A 22,766-nucleotide genomic window follows, 5' to 3' on the forward strand; every position below is an offset into this window, starting at 1 on the left:
AAGGATGTTCTGGTTATGGAGGGTGTGTGACAAAGATTTACCAGACCGACTCCTCGGATGGCAGGATTGACATATAAAGACATAAGACCAATAGACCATAATACATACGAGTAGAATTAGGTCATTTGGCCCATTGAGTTTGCTCCACTATTCAATTATGGATAATATGCTTCTCAAGTCCTTTCTTCTGCCTTGTCTGTATAACCCTTGATTCTCTTACTAATCAAGACCCTGTCTATCTCTGTCTTGAATACATCCAATGTCTTGGTCTCCATAGCCTTCTGCAGCAATTAGTTTCACAGATTCAGTACACTTTGGTTGAAGAAATTCTTCCTGACCTCAGTTCTAAAGGGTCGTTCCTTCACTTTAAAGCTGTGCTCGTGTCCTAATATCTCCTACTATTGGAAATACCTTCTCCATATCAATTCTATCCAGGCCTCTCAGTATTCTCTATGTTTCAATGAGATTCCCCCTTATTCTTCTAAACTCAATTGAGTTCAGACCTAGAGTCCTCAACCATTTCTCATAGGACAAGACCTTCATCATTGAGATTATTCTTGTACACTTCCTCTGGACCCCCTCCAAAGCTAGCACATATTTCATTAGATACAGGGCCCAAACCTGCTCACAATAGTTTGACCAGAGCCTTATACAGCCTGTGCAGTGCATCTTTGTCCTGTATTCTTGCTATCTTGTTTTGCTGTCAACTGAACCTGCATGTTAACTTAAGAAATTCCTGAGTTAGGACTCCTAAATCCCTTTGTACTTCAGATTTCAGAAGCCTTTCCCAATTTAGAAAATAGTCTACATCTCTATTCTTCCTACCAAAATGCATAACCTCACACTCTCCCAAATTATACTCCATCTGTCACTTCTGTGCCCCTCTCCTAGCCAGTCCAAGTCTGTCTGCCATCTCCCACATCCTCAACTCTACTTGTCCCTCCACCTAACTTTGTGTTATCTGAAAACTTAGCAGCAATGCCCTCAGTTCCAGATGATTAACATATAATATGAATAGTTGTGGCAGCCCCAACATTGACCCCAGCAGACGTCCACTAGTCACCAGCTACCATCCCGAGAAAGACCCCTTTATACCCACTCTCTGCCTTCAGCCAGTCAGCTAATCCTTTAGCTATGCCAGTACTTTATCCATAACACCATGGGCTCTTGCCTTATTTATCAGCTTCCTATATAAAGAGGAGCCTTATACAGGTTTGTCAAGACCACATCCACTGGCTTCCCTTTGTTGAGCTTGCCTGTTACTTCCTCAAGAATTCTAACAGATTTGTCAGGCATGACCTCTCCTTGATGAAGCTGTACTGACTCAGCTGTATTTTACCACGCACTTCCAAGTACTCCACAATCTCATCCTTAGTAACAGACTCTAAATCTAACCAAACACCAGGATCAGGCCATTTTCCAGTCAGCTGGGATTTTGCCTGACTCCAATGATTCCTGAAAGATTACTACCAATGCCTCCACAATCTCCTCAGCTACCTCCTTCACAACTCTGGGATGTAGTCCACCTGGACTGGGTTATTTATCCACCTTCAGACCTTTCAGCTTCCCCAGCACTTTCTGCTTAGTGATGGCCATTACACTCACCTCTGCCCCTGACTTTCTTGAAGCTCTGGTATGCTACTGGTGTCTTCCACTGTAAAGACTGATGCAAAGGATCAGTTCAGTTCCTCTGCCATTTCTTTGTTCTAAATTACTACCTCTCCAGCCTAATTGTCCAGAGGTCCAATGGCCTCTCTTGCCTCTCTCTTTGCTTTTATAAATGTAAAAAAAACTCTTGACACTCTCTTTTATCGTTGTAGATAGCTTACTCTCATACTTAATCTTATCCTCTTTAAATGCTATTTTCAGTTGTCCTCTGTTAGTTTTAAAGGCTTCCCAATCCTGTGGCTTCTCACTAAACTTCACCACATAGTCACAGAGTCATACAGCACGGAATCAGACCTTTTGGTCCCTTTGAACATAATCCCAAACAAATTAGTCCCACCTGTGTGCTCCTGGCCCATATTGCTCCAAACCTTTCCTATTCATGTATCTACCCAAATGGCTTTTAAACATTGTAACTGTACTCATATCCACCACCCTCTGTGTAAAAAACTTGCCCCTCATGTCTTTTAAAATTTCCATCCCCTCAGCTTAAATATGTTTCCCCTGGTCGTGAAATCCCCCATTCTAGGGAAAAGACACCTACCATTAACTCTATCTACCCTCATGATTTTATAAGGTAGCTTCTCAATTTCCTGCACTCCAGTGGAAAAAATCCTCAGCCTACCCAGTCTTTCTTTATAACAAAAACCTTCCATACCCGGCAACATCTTGGTAAATCTCTTTTGAACCCTCTCCAGCTTGATAATATCCTCTCTAAAACTAGGGGACCAGAACTGCACATAGTATTGCAGAAGTGGCCTCAACTGAGCAATGTAGGCAAGTGTGTGATTTTTTTTAACCACCCTGTCTATATGTGATGCAATCTTCAAATAATTATGTACCTGCCCCCTTAGATCCCTCTGTTCTACCTGACTACCTAATGCCCTACCATTAATTGGAGAACCCCACACTTGTACCAAAATAGAATACCTCACATTTATCCAGATTGAACTCTATCTGCTGTTTTTCAGCCCATTAACCCATTTGATCAAGATCCCTTTGTAAGCTTTGTAATCTTCTTCACTGTCTACAATGTCACCAATTTTAGTGTGATTCTCAAACTGACCAACCATGCCTTCTATCTGGTCATCAAAATCATTTTTGTAAATGAGAAACAAAAGAACTGATCCCTGTGGAACACCACAGACCTCCAGTCCAAAAAGTAACCCTCCACCATCATTCTCTGTCACCTGCTGTTCAGCCAATTAGGTATCAAATTGGCAAGCCCACCCTGAATACTAACTAACCAATCTCACCCTAACTTTACCAATTAGTCGACCAAGCAAAACCTTTTCGAAGGCTTTACTAAAGTCCAATAAACAATGTCTACTGCTTTGCCCTCATCAATCTTTTTAGTAACTTTCTCAAAAAACTCAATGAAGGTTGGGGAGACATGATTTTCTTCACACAAAACCATGCTGACGATTCCTATCAATTTTTGTCTCTCTGAATGTCCAAGCTTTTTCTTTTGCTTTTATGCTGTCTCTGGCAACCTTCATCAGCCATCGTTGTATCATTCTCCCTTAGTGTGTGTTTCTTCTTCCCTGGGATGAATCTCTGCTGTGCTCCTGAATTACCCCCAGAACCTCCTGCCATTGCTACTCCACTGTCTTTCTTGCTAGGCTCCCCCTCCAATCAACTCAGGCCAGCTCCTCCCTCATATTGTTGTTGTTACTTTTACTCAACTTGTAATGCTGCTAGATCTGATTTCAGCAACTCCTGTCAAACTGCAGGGTGAATTCTATCATTTGGTCACTGTCCCCAGGCGCTCTTTCATCTTAAGTCTGCCTGATTGTACATCACCAAATTCTGAATTGCATGTTCCCTGGTGGGCTCTACCACAAACTGCTTCAAAAACCATCCCATGGACATTTCACAAATTCCTTTTCTTAGGATCTGCTACCATTATGATTTTCCCGGTCCACCTGCACATTGAAGCCTCCCATATTTATTGTAATAGTGCCTTTCTTACATGCCTGATTTGTTTTCTTTGCCACAACCTGACTATTGCTAGGAGACCCGTACCTAAGTCCCTTTTTGCCTTGTCTCTGTGATACCCACAACATTGTACTCATCAATTTCAATCTACACTGCAAACTCATTCACTTTGTTTTGGATACTGAATGCCTTTAAGCACAACACCCTCAGTCCTGCATTGACTGCCCCCCTTCTCATAGTTGTCCCCTCATCTGCTATGCCTGAAGTTAGATTCCTGAGCCTTTTCATATTCTCTATCTAGAGACCAGATTGGTTAGGATTCACTGCAGTTTAGAAGAATGAGAAGGTGTCTTACAGTAACTTATGATATTCTAACAGGACTAGGCAAGATAAATGCAGGAGGATTTTCCTAATGATCACAGAGTCCAGAATCAGGGGGTCACAGATTAAAGATATGGGCTAGGCCTTTTAGGCCGGAGATGAGCAAAAATTTCTTCACCCAAAGGAAAGCAATTGAGACTAAAACATTGAATGTCTTAATGAAGGAATTAGATACAGTTCTTAGGGTTGAAAGATATGGGGAGAGGAATAAGGGATTTTAGATGCAAACAACGTTTAGAGAAATTGGGTTTATTTACCTTGGAGCAGACAAGATTGAGATGTGACCTTATTGAGGTGTTCAAAATTACAAACAATTTTAACAGGATAAAGAAGGATACCCTGATTAGTTGGTATGTCAGTAACTAGGGGGTCACAGTTTCAAGCTTGTCAGCCTGAGAGCTAGGAATGAGGTGAGGAGAAACTTCTTTAGTCACAGATTTGTTAGGATTTGGAATGCACTGCCTGGAAGAGTGGAGGAGGCGGATTACATAGGAGATTTCAAAAAAGAACTAAAAACGATGAATTTGGAGGCCTTCTGAAATAGGGCTGCAGAATGGGGCTTATTGGTAGCTATTTTGGGAGCCAGTCCAGACCTGATGGGCTAATTGGCCTTCCTGTATGTTGTAGGATTCCTTGATTCTATGGCAGCAATTGGACGATCAGCCAATAACATAATATTGAACGGTGCAGTAGGCTTAAAGGGCTGAATGGCCTTCTCCTGCTCATATTTTCATTGTCATTATGTTTCTATCTGCTGCTCCATCTGTGTCAAATTAAAGCCATTGATTGGTTATGTCTTACCAAATGGACTACTTCAATGACTTTTGAAAAAGCAGATGTATCATCAGCTTTAGGAATAGACACACAGCACAAATACAAGTTTTTCCAAACATTTGTAAATCATCAGTTAACTCTCAGCTGGAATATTTTGTTCGATTCTTGCCAGTGTGCTTTAGGGCAAGTGTCAAAGCCTTGGAGAGTGTTCAGGATATTTAGGATGGCCTGAGGGATTTCAATTACGGGTAGATACCGTGGAAGGTGGGTTGCAAAAGGTGCATGGAAATTGAATACAGCATTTCATGGTTGCAGTAAAATACTCATGGAGAAGCTGTTTTAATAAGTCTGGGTTGGTGTAGCCAATGTACATTGCTTTAAGGTACTTCATACAAGACAAGGAATGACAGGAGCAGATTTTCAATTTAATGCAGTGATTGTTTATGATTTGGAATGAATTGTCTGCAAGGGAGGCAGACTGATCTCAAAGGGAATTAAATTTATACTTGGACAGGAACAAATGAAGGGGTTTGGGAAAGGGGAGGATTAGAGTGCTCTTTCAAAGAGCTATCAGTGATACAATGGGCCAAACAGCCTCCTTGCATGTTGTAAGTGGATTGGACAATATTTAATTGGGAACTATTATTGTACAGCTAAGCCATATAAAAATCAGCAATAGGCACACTTCATCTGTCTTTTTTCACAGCTGAAGCTATTGTGATATGAAGAAAGAAGAAAATTTAATAAAATGATAATATTTAACAAGTACATTTGCATCTGTGCCACTCACTCCAAGTTTCAAGATTATTTTCTGGCTGAAATCCCTGACTTGGAATATTATGTAACAGTTTTGGAACCACTTCCAGCGAAATAAATGACTTTAAACTGTCTGAACTGTTTCCACGAATTGTAAATGTTAAAAAAAATTCAACTAAAATCTCATACTATAAACGTATGAATTTTGATTTTGATAAGTACATTTTGACTTGCAAATTATATACAGATCTAGATAATTGGAACATGGTTCAACAGTTTACTTCAGTAATTCAAATACTATTGCAAATCCAACATCTGATCCCTATAAATACAAAGGCCAAACCTACTGAATGTGACATTTATTCTGCAGACCAAGTGTAAAGAGTTGTATACTGATGCCAGCTGCTTCCCTCCACCTTGACTAGTTGGTAGTTCCTGATACCTACCTCACCACAGGCCTCTGCATTCTCCCAGCCAGCCCCTAATTCCTCCACGACATCCTTCACTAATCTGAGGAGCTATGTGGCCCATACCACACGCTTGCTTTCCATTTCCTGTTTGCTGACTGGCAGCCATATCACATTGGTACAATTGCAGTGATTAATGGGGTTTAATTCTGGAGTAAATGCACAGTTTTATCAAATTGTTACGTTTTGGGACTGGGTCTTCGAGTTATAGTGAAGCAGAGGAATAAAGGGGGTTGTAATGAATTCTGCTGACAACAAGCCTGAGTGGTTTGGTTTTCAAAGATCTAAAGTGTCGAGAAGGTAGTGCGAGGTACTCATGCTTGTGTATAAGGACCAATGCATCTTTGTTGATTGTGGATTGAATGTTCATCTTCAGAACCTCCGGAAGGTCTTGGGAATATTAGGTTTTATGAATGGTTGTGCTTGAAACACCTGTTTATAGGATTAAATGTTAAAATAAATGTAATAAATAAGTTCCAGTTAACTAATAACTTCAAAACATTATTTTTGTTTTGAACCAGGTATTTCATTAATTACTCTGATCATTCCAATATCAGTTGGAATTTTTATAGCAAGAAAGTGGCCAAAGCAATCAAAACTCATTCAGAAGGTAAGGTAATAATTTTTCTTCTGATTCTATGGATACCCTCTCCACAGAAATATGGAACTGTCACTGTTCATGGTATATTTATTTCATCAATTCCTATATCAACGATATATAAAACCAAACACAAATTGAAACATATGTTGCTGTTTGAATCAATACTGTCAGTTTGTCCAGTTCTTTAAATAGGGATAGTTCTGTACTGCATTCATTAAAAAATGGCAAAGTCTTATTGGAGCATAGCACTGACATCTCACTGCAGAGGGGCAACTGATGATGATTTACACACACCTCAGGTGAGTAAAGCTTGAGAAGACAGTCCTTCATAATAACCTCAGTCAATGTGCGTGTTGAATACTGTTGGCAGCGATCCGCACCACAAACCAGCCATCCAGCCAACCAGGCTAACTATATCCTTGCATTTGCGATGTTGTAGGTGATTTACACAATGGAATAGAGAGCTGCATATCCATGTTTTCTAGCATCACACACTTGCCTTCATTGCTCAGTCCTTTGTGTATAAGATTTGGGAAGTCATGTTAGGTTGTACAGGACGTTGATGAGGCCTCTTCTGGAGTACTGTGTAGGAAGGATATTGTTAAAGCTGGAGAGGATTTAAAAGAGATTTTCCAGGAAGTTGCTGGGTATGGAAGGCTTAAGTTATAAAGAAAGGCTGGATTTGCTGGGGCTTTTTTCAATAGAACATAGGAAGTTGAGGGGTGACCTTATAGAGGTTTATAAAATTATGAAGGACATAGGTAGAGTTAATGGTAGATGTCTTTTTCCTAGGATGGGGATTTCAAAACTAGGGGGCACATAATTAAGGGGAGAGGAGAGAGATTTTAAAAAGACATGAGAGCAAATCTTTTACACAGAGGGTTATTCATGTTTGGAATGAACTTCCTGGGGAAGTGGTGGATGTGGGCATAACTGCAACATTCAAGAGACATTTGGATAATACATGAATAGGAAAGGTTTAGAGGGATATGGGCCAGGGTCTGGCAGGTGGGACTGGTTTAGTTTGGGATTATGTTCGGCATGGACTGGTTGGACTGAAGGGTCTATTTCTGTTTTGTGTGACTCTATATCTGATAAAATAATTGAGCTGGGAACAGAAAACTGCGAAAGGGCAGCAATTATGTGAGTACGTTACTGTAGCAAATTAAGTCCAATGTGGGGAAGTGTGAGTTTATTGACTTTTTAGATCCCAGTGCCTGTTATTTAATGAGAAGCAAGGAACTGTAGATGAGCACAAACATTTAGGGACCCAATTACAAAAATATCTTCGCAAACTGGGAGACCAGTATTAAAATTAATGAATGAAATGTTGGCTTTTATTTTAGAGGGATTGATGTGCAAAGGAATGATTACATTACTATTACACAGAGCTAGGGCCAGACCTCATAAGATTGCTGTATTTAGTTCTGGGCAGGGTAATCGACCATTGCTGGGGTGCATCGTAGATTTATCAAAATAATACTGATACTTATCAGCACAGTTGTCTCAGTGATTGTGGAACCAGTCTTTAACAAAATTTGTTCTGGAATCCAACCCTTAAGTTTGCATAAGACCTTGACTAGACTGAGACCTATACCAGGAATCTCTACAGATGAAGGGTATAACTTTGGTTCCAGTTTCTTTTGGGAAGCAGCTGGTTCAGTTACCACTGATGGGGTGAAATTGAGAAAGATTCAACTGATTGGCTCAACATTGTTTGATTAGAAATTGACAGCCTGAGTGAAGTCCTAATTAAATACCTAGATGATTTTCAGAAAGATCTAGGGACCATCAAAGGAACTGAGGCTACCTTACATGTTGACCAAGAAGCCACTTAATTACTGCCCTTCCACAGTTTTCTGTCCCCAGCTCAACTATTTTATCAGATATAGAGTCATAGAGTTTGTACAAAACAGAAACAGACCCTTCGGTCCAGCCAGTCCATGCCGAACATAATCCCAAACTAAACCAGTCCCACCTGCTAGAGCCTGGCCAATTCCACCATTCTGCAAGGCCTGCCCAGTGCCATTTGCCTTATGTGCAAAAGTAGAAGCAGAAGTCAGGAAGCCGGAAAGCGAAGGGACCAGTTCAGTTTGCAGAATGGGTAGCACCAGTCGTACCAATTATGAAGCTTATCGGTCAGTTCACCTTTCTAAGGGATTTCAAACAAATGGTAAGCCACTTTTCACAGCTGGATAAAGACTGAACCCCTTGCATAGAGTACTTGTACAAAACTGGTGGGGCTTCTATCTTTCACAAAGCTGGAGATGAGCCATGCATACCTACAATTGCGAGTAGATGAGGATTGGCAGAAGTATGGCCACAATTAATTACTCATTTTTGCCAATATACAAGACTGCCATTTGGGGTATCATCAGCCTATGCCATTTTCCAGTGGATGATGGAAAACATTTTACTGGGTCTATCTGGATGACGTGCTAATAACTGAGAAGACAAATAAAGAGGATTTAGAGAACTTGGACATAGTCCTTAGACATTTTACCCAGGCGGCCATATGCCTTAGAAGGGAAAAATGTGTATTCCAGGCAACCCAAGTGATCTACTTGAACAACAAAGTTGACAAAACCAGCTTACACTGGATAAAGTGAGGACAATCATAGGTGTTCTGGCTCCCATGTCAGTACCAGAGATGGGGTGTTTCCTCGGATTGGTGAATTAATGCAGGAAATTCATATGTAACCTGGCCTCCATCTTGGCACCCTTACATCCACTACTGAGAAAGGATCAGCCTTGGAAATGGTCTCGTAGCCTAGAGGTAGCCTTTAGGGAAGTGAAGGAGCAGCTATCATCATCTTAAGCTACGATCCCAAATGAGATGTGATGCTGACATGCACTGCCTCCCCATACAGTATTGGAGTAATGTTAGCTCATGGTCATGCGGAGAGGAATGTCGATTGCTTATGCTTCCTGGATTTTGGCTGATGCCAAGTGAAAATATCCCCAGATAGAGAAGGAAGATTTGGCGGTCATCTTTGGTGTGAGAAGGTTTCACGAATACCTTTACAAATGTATATTATCATTGTAATGGACCATAAACTGCTGATAGGGCTTCTTAAAGGGGACAAAACCATGCTGCATGTAGCTTCAGGCCACATTCTTATTCTGAATGCATACAATTGCAAATTGGAACACTGTCTGGGAAGCCAAGTGGCAATTGTGGATGTCTTGAGCTACCTCCCATTGATTGATACATCACCGGTGCTGCTGCTGCTTATCTTTCTGGACACCCTTCCAGTCACCACTGATAATAGATCCCTTCCTGGGAAAACTAAAACATCTGGTGATGATGGGGGAAGCCTTTCTAGACCTGGCGAGATCAGATCACTGTAGAGGGTAGCATATTATTATGGGGAGCAAGAGTGATTGTCCTGAACAAACGTCACTGCCAGATACTGGCAGAACTCCACCAGGGTCATCCAGGGGTTTCCAAAATGAAGATGTTGGTGAGATGTTATGTCTGCTGGTCGGGATTGGATGCCAACCTAGTCCCATTGACAGGGCAGTATCCAGAATGCCACAAGGACAGAAATTATTGCCAGCATCTCCCTCATGTGGAAATGACTGGGTAAACCCTGGGCTTTGTTACACATTGACTATGCAGGTCCTTTCATGGCTTTATGCTCTTAACCATTGTGGATTCCCATTCAAAGTATTTGGATGTGCATAGAGTTCACTTGTCAAATACGGGAATGATGATTGAAAAACTGCAATCATTTTTTCGAATACAGAGACTCTGAGAGATGTTCATCACGGACAACGGGCCATCATTTACCAGCAGGAAATTTGAGTATTTCTGACATTTTATCTGCATTTGGCATTTAAGACAGCTCCATCATCCAATGGTCTAGTGGAAAGAACAGTCCAAACTTTGAAAGCAGACTTAAAGAAATAGCTTACTGTTTCACAGCCTACAGCTACCAAGCTGCCCAGTTCCTTTTTGATTGTAGGACCATCCCTCACACAATTACAGCAGAGTTACTAAAGGGGAGAAGGTTCCTCACCAGGTTAACTGATCTCCCCAGATCTGGGGAGAGGCTGAATTGGCATCAGGAATGCCAATGCTGGAAATAAGGCTCTGCTATGTAAGAGAGACAGTTCACTTCAGGGGATGAAGTTTGGTTTAGGAACCAAGGGAATGGCCCTGCATGGGTAAGAGGCATGGTTGTTGCAAGGTCAGGTCCAGTGACGTATAAAGCTCATGTAGTTGCCACAGTCCTGAACAAGCAAGCGTACTATATGAAAGGTGCAACCTTGCAAATGGGATAGATGATTTGATTATTATCTCAATCTCCATTATCAGTTGCCCTATGACCTTGAAAACTTTAGTCAAATAATGTATTAATCCACTATATTCAGGTAATACAACTATAGCTTGTAAAATCTCTCTTCAAAATATAACCTTGGGTCCAGGTATCACTCAAGTAAATCTTTACTGCATTACTTTTTTCCTGAGGTATTGTGCCTTGAGTTACATACACCACTCCAGAGCTGGTCCAAGCAGAAGTTTCTTCGACATTTCAAGAGAAATGTTAAGAAATACTTCTGCACACAAAGGGCATTAGAGGTTTGGAACTCTCTTCCACAAGATTAGATTAGATTGCCTACAGTATGGAAACAGGCATAACAAGTCCACACCGACCCTCCGAACAGTAACCCACCTAGATCCATTTCCCTCTGACTAATGCACCTAGCACTATGGGCCATTTACCATGACCAATTCACCTGACCTTCACAACTTTGGATTGTGGGAGGAAACCGGAGCACCCTGAGGAAACCCACGCAGTCACGGGAAGAATGTGCAAACTCCACACAGTCAGTCGCCTGAGGCTGGAATCAAGTCCAGGTCCCTGGAGCTGTGAGGCAGCAGTGCTAACCTCTGAGCCACTGTGCCTCTCCCACAGGTGGCAGGTCTGTTGTTAACTTTAAATCTGAGATAGACACATCTCAGATTTTTTGGAACGCAGAGGTATTAAAGGATAATGAGCCAAAGGCAGGTATATGCAGTTAGCCCATAGATTAGCCATTATCATTCTGAAGGGTGGAAAAGTCTTGAGGGGCTGAGTGGTCCACCCCGGTTCCCATGACAATGTTCCATGTTATAGCTGTAACATGACTCTACCCCTATCGCTCTAACTCTCAAGATAGACAAAGCTCCTTAATATAAGTAAAAAATGAGGTCTGCAGATGCTGGAGATCACAGCTGAAAATGTGTTGCTGGTTAAAGCACAGCAGGTTAGGCAGCATCTCAGGAATAGGGAATTCGACGTTTCGAGCATAAGCCCTTCATCAGGAATGAGAGAGAGTAGCCAAGCAGGCTAAGATAAAAGGTAGGGAGGAGGGACTTGGGGGAGGGGCGATGGAGGTGGGATAGGTGGAAGGAGGTCAAGGTGAGGGTGATAGGCCGGAGTGGGGTGGGGGCGGAGAGGTCAGTAAGGAGATTGCAGGTTAGGAGGGCGGTGCTGAGTTGAGGGAACCGACTGAGACAAGGTGGGGGGAGGGGAAATGAGGAAACTGGAGAAATCTGCATTCATACCTTGTGGTTGGAGGGTTCCCAGGCGGAAGATGAGGCGCTCCTCCTCCAGCCGTCGTGTTGTTATGTTCTGCCGGTGGAGGAGTCCAAGGACCTGCATGTCCTCGGTGGAGTGGGAGGGAGAGTTAAAGTGTTGAGCCACGGGGTGGTTGGGTTGGTTGGCCCGGGCGGCCCAGAGGTGTTCTCTGAAGCGTTCCGCAAGTAAGCGGCCTGTTTCCCCAATATAGAGGAGTCCGGGCGGCCCAGAGGTGTTCTCTGAAGCGTTCCGCAAGTAAGCGGCCTGTCTCCCCAATATAGAGGAGCCGGGCGGCCCAGAGGTGTTCTCTGAAGCGTTCCGCAAGTAAGCGGCCTGTCTCCCCAACATAGAGGAGCTCTGAAGCGTTCCGCAAGTAAGCGGCCTATATTGGGGAGACAGGCCGCTTACTTGTGGAATGCTTCAGAGAACACCTCTGGGCCGCCCGGACCAACCAACCCAACCACCCCGTGGCTCAACATTTTAACTCTCCCTCCCACTCCACCGAGGACATGCAGGTCCTTGGACTCCTCCACCGGCAGAACATAACAACACGACGGCTGGAGGAGGAGCGCCTCATCTTCCGCCTGGGAACCCTCCAACCACAAGGTATGAATTCAGATTTCTCCAGTTTCCTCATTTCCCCTCCCCCCACCTTGTCTCAGTCGGTTCCCTCAACTCAGCACCGCCCTCCTAACCTGCAATCTCCTTACTGACCTCTCCGCCCCCACCCCACTCCGGCCTATCACCCTCACCTTGACCTCCTTCCACCTATCCCACCTCCATCGCCCCTCCCCCAAGTCCCTCCTCCCTACCTTTTATCTTAGCCTGCTTGGCTACTCTCTCTCATTCCTGATGAAGGGCTTATGCTCGAAACGTCGAATTCCCTATTCCTGAGATGCTGCCTAACCTGCTGTGCTTTAACCAGCAACACATTTTCAGCTGAAAGCTCCTTAATAGTTAAGTATTCATTAAAGATTAAATGCAAGGAACATGTTCGAATTGGCATATAGTTAATAGCGAGGAATAAAGCTGTAGTCTGCAGGAAGTTATCAGTAGATTGGTTAGGTGGACAAAAATGTGACCAAAGAAATTCAGTCCAAAGAATTATGAGGCAATGAGGTTTGGAAGGCTGCGCTCACCAAGGGAATAGACAATAAATGATAGAACACCGAGAAGCGTGAGAAACAAAGGGAACACATGTTCCCAGAAGCCCTGAAAGTAATGGGATAGTTGGATAAGATGATTACTGGGGAAACATTGATGAGTGTATAACTGGAGAGGAAAATGGGAGAAGTGTCTGGCTTGTTTCCAATCTCCCTACCCTCCCTGTGAATGGCTACGTTTTGGGTTTCCAGTTTAATCTCTTAAAACCAATTCAGTTGTTTGATGTTCATTCCTTGCCAGTCTACTCAGTTCTTTTGTAACCTTCTCCTTTAAACAGAGGAGCAATGTTCAGATCTGCAATTTCAGGAATGCGTTCAATGGCATCCAAGTCCCTTTTTACAACTTGTCACAGATGTGAGCACTCTTTATTAGATAGAAACCTTTTGATGTGTGAGTGTGCTCAGATTCTCTGTAACAATTCCTGCAGAATGTACATATGTGAAATCCAAAGGATGGAATAGATAGGAAATGGGGGCACTATTTTAATGAGATGTGATCTGGGGAGAAGGGTTGCAGCTTCACACCAGGAGTGCTCATTTGGGAAAAATATGATTTGGTTAGTTGACAAAGCAACTAACCTTGTACCAAGAGGAACTATTTTGACATTTAAGTCAGCATTTTAACCCATTCATAAGGTCAGTACTTCAGAAGAAGGTACCTCTCTCTGAGTAGCATGCTGCTTTTAACATAGATCTATTACAACATGGATTCATGATTGCGGAATCTGCTCTTATTCGTTTATTTTCAAAGACTTTTAAAATTATACTTTTCTGCACTTCTTATCTCTCCTACTGTTCATTTGATATACCCTTTCTGATTGAGAGTTAATGACTGGAAAAATATCACGTCCATACCTCCATCCTTTCTGCCTGCAGACATTTGCAAAGCTTTTCAATGTGCCAAGTGCCCCTTCTCTCTGTGTGGGGAAGAAATCGGTTCTACTCAATGTCTCCCACATGCATTAAAGCACAGGCACAGACCTCTTTCCCTGCTTCTCTCATCTGTGGCATGCATTGCAAATTATGCTCCCCTAAGAGAATTTAGGGAATAGTGTAGTGACTTGAAATAACAACTGATGCTTTGTTTCTCCACAGATTGGAACTGGTGTAGGTGCACTTATACTGATCGTCGCAGCAGTGGCAGCTACATTGCTGCACAAAAACAAGTGGAATGCAGATTTAACATTGTTAATTATTGGAGTAATCAACCCACTGATTGGGTACACAGTTGGTTTCATTTTCGCTACTGCTATACGGCAATCATGGATCAGGTAAAATTAACAGTCTAACTTTATCTTTTGTGTTATACTTCCCTTATGCTGCAGAAGTATGTTAGGTTATTGCATGTGGCTTCCCACTGCTGTTTTGGTGTTTTTCAGGATTCCCTTAAATACATTACACAGTAAGAGGCAAATAAATTATTGCTATCTTTATGCCTCTTCCTAGGGTGTATGTAATGCTGATTAGACTGTGGTTATTGCTGATACCCAATGCCTTGAGAGAGTCCAGTGTTTATTGCAATGGTGTTTCTACACTGGCGCTAGGTGGGGAATTTCAGCATTTTGACTCAGCAACAATGGTTGCTTGTTGATATCATGTCCAAACCGGGTTGGCGTGTAATTTAAATGCGATGAAATTGCTGCTGTTTGCCTTCTTCCCTTGTCAGAAAGAGGAAGTACTACCCTTTGTCATTCTTTCAAGATGGCAGGACAGGTTGAAAAGATTAGAGTTAATTCATCCTTGGCTTTATGAACAGAATCGTATCATGCGAAAGAAAAAGCTTTTCAGTGGCTTGGCCCTAACTGAAATATTGCATTAATACTGAATACCACCCTTTAGGAAGGCTTTTCAGTGACAGTAGAGTTGGTAACTGGAGGCAGTGTAGATTTCTGATAATAAGCAGAAGAATCACTGCACTAGTCATGCAGAGAACCCAGGATAATGTTCTGACAACATGAGTTTAAATCCCACCAGGCATATGTTGAAATTAGAATTCAGTGACTAAATCTGGAATTAAAATGCTAGTCTAAAGGCAGCCATAAAGCTACTGTCAAATGTCATAATAACTCATCTGGTTCATCAGCATCGTCTAGGGAAGGGACTCTGCTGTTCTTACCTCATCTCGGCTAGATGTGACTTCAGACCCACAGCAATGTATTTGACCTTAACTGTCCTATGCAATAACATAATAGCAAGCCATTGAACTGTACCAAATCATTACAAAATCCAGAAAAAGGAATGAAATTGGATTTACCACCCAGCATTGACTTAGGCATTGGAAACAATAAAAACAAACCCAATCCTGTTGATCCTGCAATGTTGTTTGGAGACTTTGACATATTCACAGAATCACACATTATAGATAGTGTCCCAGCCACTGCCACACCATCCTTGTAGATGTTCTATCTAGTTGGCAGGAAAGAGCCAACAAAAGTAACAGCAAAGTGGTGTAAAGTGAGAATGAATTTCCCTCAGAGTCCTCATAGTCCCTTGGTATCACTTCACCTACCGTCAGCTCTTCTCAGCTATTGAATCAGCACTTCTCCGTGTTGAAAATTAATTTTCACTTAGGATGGCAAAAGCACAAATGTATTCTGGTGGAGGACTCTAATGCCCATCACCAAAAGTAGTTTGGTACCACCACTGAGCTAGTCAAGTTATTTAAAAAATTGCTGCTAGGATGGGACTACAGGTGACAACAAGAGGGAAAAACCCTATAGCAGATCCATCCATCCATTATATTATTAGTAGGAGTGACCAATGTACAGTCCCAATGGAACTGAAGTCCTGTGTTCACATTGAGGACACTTTCCATTGTGATGTGCAGCACTGCCACAGTGCTGAATGGGATAATGTTTGAATTGATCTTTCGACTTAAAACTGGGCAGCCATGAGGCAATGTGGGTCATCAGTAGTGGTAGATTCAACCACAGTCTGTAACCTCATGGTTCAGCAGATCTCCCGCTCTACCAGCACCATCAAGCTGGAGGTCACCCGTATCTATAAGGAGTGCAAGAAAACATCCCAGGAGAATTCACCAACAGGTGCCTTTAGCAGTCATCTGGTAAGTCACTCACTATATCTATTCTGACCTTATGTTGGATGGAAATAATCAATGAAGAAGTTAAGGTTTGGCCTGGGATACTAAAATGAGAACTGCTGCAGTGATGTCCTGGTATTGAGAAAATTAGCCTCCACCAACCATAAGGTGCCAGAATGACTTCAACCAGTGAAAGACTTTCCCCTGATTTCTATAAACTTGCTAGGTTCCTTGATGCCACACTCAGTCAAATACTATCTCAATACTAAGAACAGTCATCTTCCTTTGTCGTTTGACTTTAGCTCTTTTGACCATGTATGGACTGTGCTATTGTTATTTGGGCAGGACATAAACAGAGCATCATTGTTACTGCATAAGTACTACTTCATAGTTCTGTTGGTGGCACCTTTGATCATGTTGTTGATGACTGACAGTGAACTGGCAGGGTGGTAATTGACTGGGTTGGATCTGTCCTGTGTTTTTGTGGACAGGACATACCTTGGCTGTTTTTCACATTGTTGGGGAGATGACAATGTTACAGCTGGACTGGAACAGCTTGAAGATGAGCCTGATTAAAGTTTTAAGGAGTAAAGCAGGGATGATGTCAGAGTCTATAACCTGCCTTGTATACATTATACACAGCCATTTCCAGACATTGTGCAGTAATAATTAAATTGGCTGAAGTCTGGCCTCCCTAAAAATATGGACTTCAGACGAGGCTGAGATAGATCATCCACTTGACTGAAGACACTTGAAAACACTACAATCTTGTCTTTTTGCACTGAAATGCTGGGCTCCCCCATCATTAAGAATGTTTCACACCCACTTCCAATTGGTTGTTTATGCATCCACTGCCATTCGTAACTGAATGTAGTAACACTGCTGCACTTTAATTTGATCCATTGATTTACTAATCACTTTGATTATATCACATGCTGCTTCTACCTGCTGCTGCTCCTGGTAGGTTGTCCTGCACTCCTCAGTGAACCAGGGTTGCTCTCCTAGCTTGATGGGAATGATAGAGTATGGGATATGCCGGACCATGGGGATTCAGATTGTGGTTGAGTACAATTCTACGGCTGCTGATGGTCTAAAGCATCTTATGGATGTCCAATTTTGAGCAGTTTAGTCCTCAGAGTCATAGAGTCATAGAGATGTACAGCAAGGAAACAAACCTTTCGGTCCAATTCGTCCATGCCGACCAGATATCCCAACCCAATCTAGTCCCACCTGCCAGCACCCGGCCCATATCCCTCCAAACCCTTCCTATTGATATACCCATCCAGATGCCTTTTAAATGCTGTAATTGTACCAGCCTCCACCACTTCCTCTGGCAACTCATTCCATACACGCTCCACCCTCTGCATGAAAAAGTCGGTCCTTAGGTCTTTTTAAAATTTTTCCCCTCTCACCCTAAACCTATGCCCTCTACTTCTGGACTCCCCACCCCAGGGGAGTCTATTTAACCTATCCATGCCCCTCAAGATTTTATAAACATATATAAGGTCACCCCTCAGCCTCCGATGCTCCAGGAGGAACACTCCCAGTCTATTCAGCCTCTCCTTATAGCTCAAATCCTCCAATCCTGGCAACATCCTTTCAAATTTTTTCTGAATCTGTTCAAGTTTGCCAACATCCTTCCAATAGGAAGGAGACCAGAATTGCACACAATATTCCAAAAGTGGTCTAACCCAATGTCCTGTCGAACCACTACATGACCTACCAACTCCTCTACTCAATGCTCTGTTCAATCAAGGAAAGTATACCAAACATTTTCTTCACCATCCTATCTACCTAACACTCCACTTTCAAGGAACTATGAACCTGCACTCCAAGGTCTCTTTGTTCAGCAACACTCCCCAGGGACCTTACCATTAAGTGTATAAGTCCTGCTAAGATTTGCTTTCCCAAAATGCAACACCTCAAATTTATCTGAATTAAACTCCATCTGCCACTCCTCAGCCCATTGGCCCATCTGGCCAAGATCCTGTTGTACTCTGAGGTAATCTTTTTCCTGCCCACTGCACCTCCAATTTTGATGTCATCTGCGAAATTACTAACTATACCTCATTTTGCACATCCAAATTATATAAATGGCAAAAAGTAGTGGACCCAGCACCGATCCATGTGCCACACCACTTGTCACAGGCCTCCTGTCTGAAAGGCAACACTCCATCATCAGTCTTTTACTTTCAAGCCAGTTCTGTATCCAACTGGCTATTTTGCCCTGTATTACATGAGATCTGACCTTGCTAACCAGTCTCCCATGGGGAACCTTGTCAAATATCTTACTGAAGTCCATATAGATCATGTCTACTGCTCTGCACTCATCAATCATCTTTGTTAGTTCTTCAAAAAACTCAATCAATTTAGTGAGACACGATTTCCCACACACAAAGCCATGTTGACTATCCTCAATCAGTCTTTGCCTTTCCCAATATATGTAAATCCTCTCCCTCAGGATTCCTTCCAACAATTTGCTGACCACTGTGGTCAGGCTCACTGGTCTATAGTTCCCTGGCTTTTCCTTACCACCCTTCTTAAGCAGTGGCACCATGTTAGCCATCCTCCAGTCTTCTGGCATCTCACCTGTGAGTATCGATGATACAAATACCTCAGCAAAGGACCCAGCAATCACTTCCCTAGCTTCCCCCAGAGTTCTGGGTACACCTGATCAGGTCTTGGGGACTCATTGACTTTTCAAGACATCCAGCACCTCCTCCTCTGTAATGTGGACATTTTTCAAGCTGTCACCAACTATTTCACACATTCCACATCTTTCATGTCCTTTGCCACAGTAAACACTGATGCAAAATACTCGTTTAGTATTGAGTTTATCTCATTTAGCACAGTGATGGTGCCACACGACATGAAGGAGCATGTCCTCAGTGTGAAAATGGAACCTTGTCACCATTAGAACAATTCTGTGATCACTCCTATCAATACATATGGATCCATGACAAGTGGATTAGTGTGGGTGAGATCAAGTAGATTCTCCATTATGTTGGTTCTCTCACCATCTGCCAATAGCTTAGCCTAGCAGATATACCTTTCAAGACAAGGGCAGTTTGGTCAGCAGTTGTGTTGCCCTTGTTATTCTAAATGATTTTTCCAAGTTGGTCTGTTCTATCAGTGGGTCAGGACATCTTCAGGGGTTGTGATGGATGTGTCTAGGATGTTGTCAGTAACACATGATTCTTTGAGATGACTATGACACGTTGTTGTTTGACCAGCCTTCTGATCTAACGTGTTATAAATTATTAAGAATATTTGACATGGAAATTAGTTTATGAGTGTACAATTTATATATGATTTGAGGATAATAAAGATAATGTTTAGATGCATATTAACTGTTATCAGTTATTTGGTAAACATCTTTCATGCTGAAGATAGCTTCATCACATATTTAATCCATGATAATATCGACAGTAATTAATCTGTCTGTGGAGCTCATTGAATATGACGTCTCCCAGTAACAGGCAATGGCCTGCCCAGCTTTAACTCATCACCTGAGCCTTTTGTCTGCTTGTGGTACCGTAGTAATGTCCCTATTCCTGAACCGGGAGTCCTGGGTTCAGGTCTCACCTCTTTTAGAGGCATGCAATGACATCTCAGAACAGATTGAATAGAAAAATAAGTTAATAAAAAGAAACAAAACATAGCCCGGTGTTTTTACAGGTGATAGATAGTAGTTAAAAAAAATCGCTGTGATTTTGGTGGTGGGAAAGTCGCTCATTTGTGTGTGATAATATCTCTGGGTAGAAGAAGAGAAAAAGGAAAGAAAAGAATAACGCAGGCTGAGGGATGTCTGTCCCGGGCTGAGACTAGATTACATACACCATGTGTACAGGCTCTGCTTTGGTGTTCAACAATAAATGATGCTCCTGTCCAGTCAGGCTTGACTTCTCAACAATCAGGATTCTAATTTTATTGTTTTTCTCTTACAGTTGTCGAACAATAGCGTTAGAAACAGGAGCACAAAACGGGCACCTATGTACAACAATCCTAATACTATCCTTCAATCCAGATGAACGCACCTCTATGTTTGCATACCCTTTCATTTATATTTGCTTTCAAATCTTGCATGGATTATTATTTGTAACAGGTAAGTGAAATGAAAGACAAGGCTGTAAAATGTTCTGCACTGTGTCTACTTGTACGGACACTATTACATTTCCTGATCAAAGGAAATATTATTTCTGTAAGGAGGGGTGCATGAAGTTAGAGAGTTATAGAGTCATAGAGATATACAGTACGGAAACAGACCCTTCGGTCCAATTCGTCCATGCCAACCAGATATCCTACATTAATTTAGTCCCATTTGCCAGCATTTGACCCATTTCTCTCTAAACCCTTCCTATTCATATACCCATCCAGATGTCTTTTAAATGTTGTAATTGAACCAACCTCCACCACTTCCTCTGGCAGCTCATTCCATACACATACCACCATCTTAAATTGACCTTTGCTCGCTTTTAAATCTTTCTCCTCTAACCTTCAACCTATGCCCTCTGGTTTGGGGCTCCCCATTCCAGGGAAAAGATCTTGACTATTTATCCTAACTATGCCCCTCATGATTTTATAAACTTCTATAAGGTTACCCCTTAGCCTCCAATTCTCCTGGGAAAATAGATCTAGTCCATTTAGCCTGTCCCTATAACTCAAACCCTCCAACTCTGGCAACATCCTTGTAAATCTTTTCTGGGCCCTTTCATGTTTTACAACATCCTTCCTATAGGAGGGAGAGCAGAATTGCACGCAATATTCCCATAATGACTTAACCAATGTCCTGTACAGCTGCAACATGACCTCCTAACTCTTATACTCAGTGTACTAATCAAGCATATCAAATGCCTTTTCACTATCCTATCTACCTGCGACTCTTCTTTCAAGGAACTATGTATCTGCACTCCAAGGTCTCTTTGTTCAGCGACACTCCCCAGGACCTTACCAGTAAGTGTATAAGTCCTGCCCTGATTTGCCTTTCTAAAGTCAGCACCTCACATTTATTTAAATTGAACTCCAGCTGCCACTCCTTGGACCATTGGCCCATCTTGTACTCCGAGGTAACCTTCTTTGCTGTCCATTACACCTCCAATTTTAGTGTCATCTGCATCTTACTAACTATACCTCCTATGTTCACATTTAAACAATTTATATAAACATACAAAATTGGCTGAGGACAATAAATTGTGTACCTGATAGAGTGGACATCTTCCTCCAAACTCTGATGAAGCAGAAACCTCTTTGGCAGTTTTTTCACACAAATACTTAAAGTTTAAGGGATGAAACTTGACTGGTTCAAAAGATACCCAAGTAAGAGTTGTTTATAACTGGATATTAATAATTTAGATTGAAAGGACCAAAATAATATATAGTACTCCAAGCAATGTCTTGCTAAAGCCCTGTTCAGTTGTGGCAAAGCATCCCAACATTTGTCCCATAATACCCAAACAAAAATAGTGAACTAGTCACCATTCTAATTGCTTTCTGCTTCTTGAACAAGGACACCCAAATCCAGATAAACATCTATGCTTAGTTTCTGTATTCTTCATCCGTAAGAAATGATCTTATACTTTCCCACATCATACTCCAACCATTTACTTGTGTGTTCAGCTGTGAAAACAGTTACAAATACTGAAGTGTCACACTGAATGCAAACTATTTCCTCTGTTCCTCTCTTCACAGGTGCTGCCAGACCTACTGCGTTTCTCCAGAATTTTGTGTTTTGTTTAAGACTTGCAGCATTTGCAGTATTTTATTTTGACAGAAAATACTTATTTTCATCCTCTGCCATTTCCTTATTACCCATTATAATTGCACTTGTCTCAACCTCAAAGAAGCCATGTTTATTTTTGCTATTTTCTGCACTTTTTCCATACCTGTAGAAGCTATTGTCATCTATTTTAAAACCTATTGTTAGCTTTCCTCATAGTCATGTGTTCTCTTTCTTTTTAAAGTCATTGTCTTTGTCATTCTTGCTGATATACGCTCTCAAGCCTCAGGCTTTTGCCTGTTCTTGGCAATATTATTGCCATCTCCTTCTTTACTCCAATAATATCCGTAACCTCTGCTGCCTTGGATTGTGGGTAATCTTGCCCTCCAGGAGAATAGCCAGCATGTCAGGAATTGTGCCACCTCATGTTTGGTTGATGTTCCAGGCACAATTGAATAGTGAGGTGTGTGGAAAGCTGGTATTGTAAGTGTGAGGCTTGCAGCAAAGCTAGACAGGTAATGGTGAGCTGAAACAACGGGTTTTGGGTGTGGGTTATGTTTGATAGAGATGGTTGATGGGTACGTGATGAGAGGGTAGTGATTGGAGCAGCTCTATGAGGATTGTTTATGAGCAATTTGGGTAATGGCACAGAAAGTCATATATCCAAATTTATTGATGACACAAAGTTAGGTGGCACT

At 42.0% G+C, this 22,766-nt stretch overlaps 1 protein-coding gene across 2 annotated transcripts in view; it reads left to right on the plus strand.

Moving 5' to 3' along the window:
• LOC132820094 (sodium-dependent organic anion transporter-like) overlaps nucleotides 1-22,766 on the plus strand; it is a 58,677-nt gene that overhangs the window by 31,804 nt on the left and 4,107 nt on the right. For both annotated transcript variants that reach the window (XM_060832017.1, XM_060832027.1), the window contains 3 exons: nucleotides 6,503-6,591; nucleotides 14,408-14,583; nucleotides 20,300-20,457. In XM_060832017.1, coding sequence (XP_060688000.1) covers nucleotides 6,503-6,591; nucleotides 14,408-14,583; nucleotides 20,300-20,457 — 423 coding nt within the window. The remainder of the gene's footprint in view (nucleotides 1-6,502; nucleotides 6,592-14,407; nucleotides 14,584-20,299; nucleotides 20,458-22,766) is intronic.

The sequence above is a fragment of the Hemiscyllium ocellatum genome, chromosome 1 (assembly GCF_020745735.1).
Source record: "Hemiscyllium ocellatum isolate sHemOce1 chromosome 1, sHemOce1.pat.X.cur, whole genome shotgun sequence".
NCBI lineage: Eukaryota > Metazoa > Chordata > Chondrichthyes > Orectolobiformes > Hemiscylliidae > Hemiscyllium > Hemiscyllium ocellatum.